Source organism: Aegilops tauschii, chromosome 6, assembly GCF_002575655.3.
Source record: "Aegilops tauschii subsp. strangulata cultivar AL8/78 chromosome 6, Aet v6.0, whole genome shotgun sequence".
NCBI classification, from domain to species: Eukaryota; Viridiplantae; Streptophyta; class Magnoliopsida; order Poales; family Poaceae; genus Aegilops; species Aegilops tauschii.
In genome coordinates this window covers 52004672-52007113 of record NC_053040.3, presented here as the reverse complement: position 1 = coordinate 52007113, position 2442 = coordinate 52004672, and the positions used below count along the sequence as shown (strand labels likewise).

The 2442-nt window shown below is 54.9% G+C and overlaps 1 protein-coding gene across 1 annotated transcript; it reads left to right on the top strand.

The window, feature by feature from the left end:
- The first annotated feature begins 915 nt into the window (after positions 1 to 915).
- On the top strand, positions 916 to 1883 carry LOC141025802 (uncharacterized). The gene is made up of 2 exons (XM_073501726.1): positions 916 to 1706; positions 1805 to 1883. Exons 1-2 carry the CDS (start codon positions 916 to 918, stop codon positions 1881 to 1883), a joined length of 870 nt encoding a protein of 289 aa, XP_073357827.1.
- The last annotated feature ends 559 nt before the right edge of the window (positions 1884 to 2442 follow it).

The window sequence follows — 2442 nt, the reverse complement described above, 5'->3', positions numbered from 1 at the left end:
GTCCTGGTAGTGGTTGTCTGAGAAGCTTACGCCCTCAAGCCGCAGGCCAGCGAGCCTCGGCGCGGCGGAGATCATTCTCTGGAGCGTGCCTAGCTCGGCGCGGCACCGCCGCAGCAACAGCACCTCCAGGCACGGGAAGGCCATGCGCTGCGTCTCTTGGTCATCTTCGTCGTCGTCCTCCTCCTCCTCCGTGGACGGCGAGGGGGGATATGTGTGGAGGTTGCAGCCGGTGAGCTCGAGGACGCGGAGGGCGGAGAAGGGCAGCGAGACGAGAGACAGGTCGTAGTGGTAGAGCGGCCACCGCGATGGGCCGCCGTGCGTGCAATGCGGCGGCCCGCCGTAGTCTACGCACTCGAGCCGGAGCTCCTCGACGCCGGCTTCGTTCTCCCTGCTGCTGCTGCAGACCGCGCGCAGGACGTCGTCGTGCATGGTGCCATCGCGCATGACGAGGGCGACCTTCCTGGGGCCGCGGCCGAGGGAGTTCACGGCGTGGTCTGCGTCTTCAGCCGCCAGCCACGAGAGAGGAACGCGGCCGGTGCCGGTGGTGTAGGAGCGGTAGTCGAGGTTGACGGCGCCGGTGTGGGGCCATAGCGGGCGGCGCCATCGGCGCGAGAGGGCGGTGGTGCTGGCGGCTTCGCGGCAGGGCGTGAAGGAGAGGATGTGGATGAGGAGGTCGTCGGAGAGGTTGGAGAGCCGGTCCGTCGACGCGGCTGCGGCGGCGGCCATGGAACCGGTCGTTCGATCGATGGTGTCGCCACGTATATATCCACACCATCGACGGACTCGCAAACTGAGTCGGTATCGGATAAGCCCAGTGGAACGTTGGGCCGGCCCCATCTATACCTGCTCGTCTACAAATTAGGTGGAAGAGCACAAATTTAGGAAAGGGTGAGCACAAATTTCCAAGCAACAACGATGGAGGGGACGACGTCCGCAGAGGACCTGACGCAACGGCTACCTGACGACCTACTCGCTGAGGTCCTCCGCCGTCTCCAGGCGACATCGCCGTGCAGCATTGCCGCGTCCCGCTGCACCTGCAAGGCATGGCGCACCGTCGTTGACACCTACAGGCTGCTTGTGGACCTCCCACCACAGTCGCTGACCGGCATATTCGTCCACCTCGACAACGAGAAGCTCCCAAGGCACATCAAGCACACAGCATCACCTGCGAACATCGCCCCCTTCCACTACTTGGATACCCGGGCCACCGATTATTTGACGATCGTGCAGCGCTGCAATGGCCTCCTTCTTATGCTCGCCGTCGATGATGAAAGGGTAAAAGGGGCATGGGTTGTTAACCCCACAACGAGACAGTGGGCGCGTCTGCCTGCTCCCCCGCCCATGTGCACGCCAGGCATGGAGGAAGTTGATGAATACATGGATGACCATAACCAATACCTCGTGTTTGATCCTACCGTGTCGCCACATTACGAGGTCTTCTTAATCAAGTTTGTTCCCTTTATTCCCTTGCCTGATATGGATCATTTGGTGGTCTCTCACATACAACAGAGAGAATGGCCACCGTCGACCTTTGTTTTGCTTGTCTTCTCATCGATGACAAATCGGTGGGAGGAGAGGTCTTTTGTTCGTCAAGGGGAGGCCGCGGGGACTATTGGCGACATGTTACAGGTTCCCCCGTCTGACCATTGGTATGCCGTATGCTGGCAGGGAGCACTTTACTTCCACCAGCGTGGCTTGTTCATGAGGTATGTGGCTATTGGCATCTTAAACACCTCCTCTTTTTGTTTATATTTTGATGTAGCCACTTATTAGTCTAACATTGATAGTGGATTATCTTTTGTAGAATAAACCTGCCAAACGATAAATACCAGGTAATTAAGCCACCGGAAGGTTTTCTCCCAGAATATGATACAGGACATTAATTACTTAGGAAAATCGAGGAACGGTGTATATTATGCTCTACTTAATGACCTGAGACTTCGGATTTGGTACCTCGACGGAACATGTGATCGGATAAACTGGATCTTAAAGTCCGATGTAGACCTCCGCAATCTTCTAGCAGTTTTCTCTCCAAATCACAGTGATCGTTCCGCGGAAGCTCAGTATGCTAAATGTGATGAAGATGATGGGAGCAATGCACTAGTGAAGGAGGATTTTGGACTGAATTTTGACAACGATAATGCCACTAGCACCGAAGACAGGCCGAAGCATATCGGATATTCTATACTTGGATTTCATCCTGTAAGATTAGGGAAACCAAACGTGGTGGTGCCTCGTATTGATCAATATATATATGTTACAAGGCAGAGTTCGTATCGGACACCTATACAAGGACTACACATATACAACCGTATATCTATACAAAACAATACGGTTATATATTCTAACACCCTCCCTCAGTCGTAAACGGGCGTCGACGAATGTTAAGACTGTCCCGAAAATCCAAGAAGAGAGGGGATGGCAATCCTTTGGTGAAAATGT

What these genes read in the sequence shown, in the direction of transcription:
- LOC141025802 (XM_073501726.1), top strand. Translation starts at nt 916, where the DNA reads ATGGAGGGGACGACGTCCGCAGAGGACCTGACGCAACGGCTACCTGAC. An exon ending in CAGCGTGGCTTGTTCATGAG is followed by an intron (nt 1,707 to 1,804) that starts GTATGTGGCTAT and finishes TATCTTTTGTAG; the next exon opens with AATAAACCTGCCAAACGATA.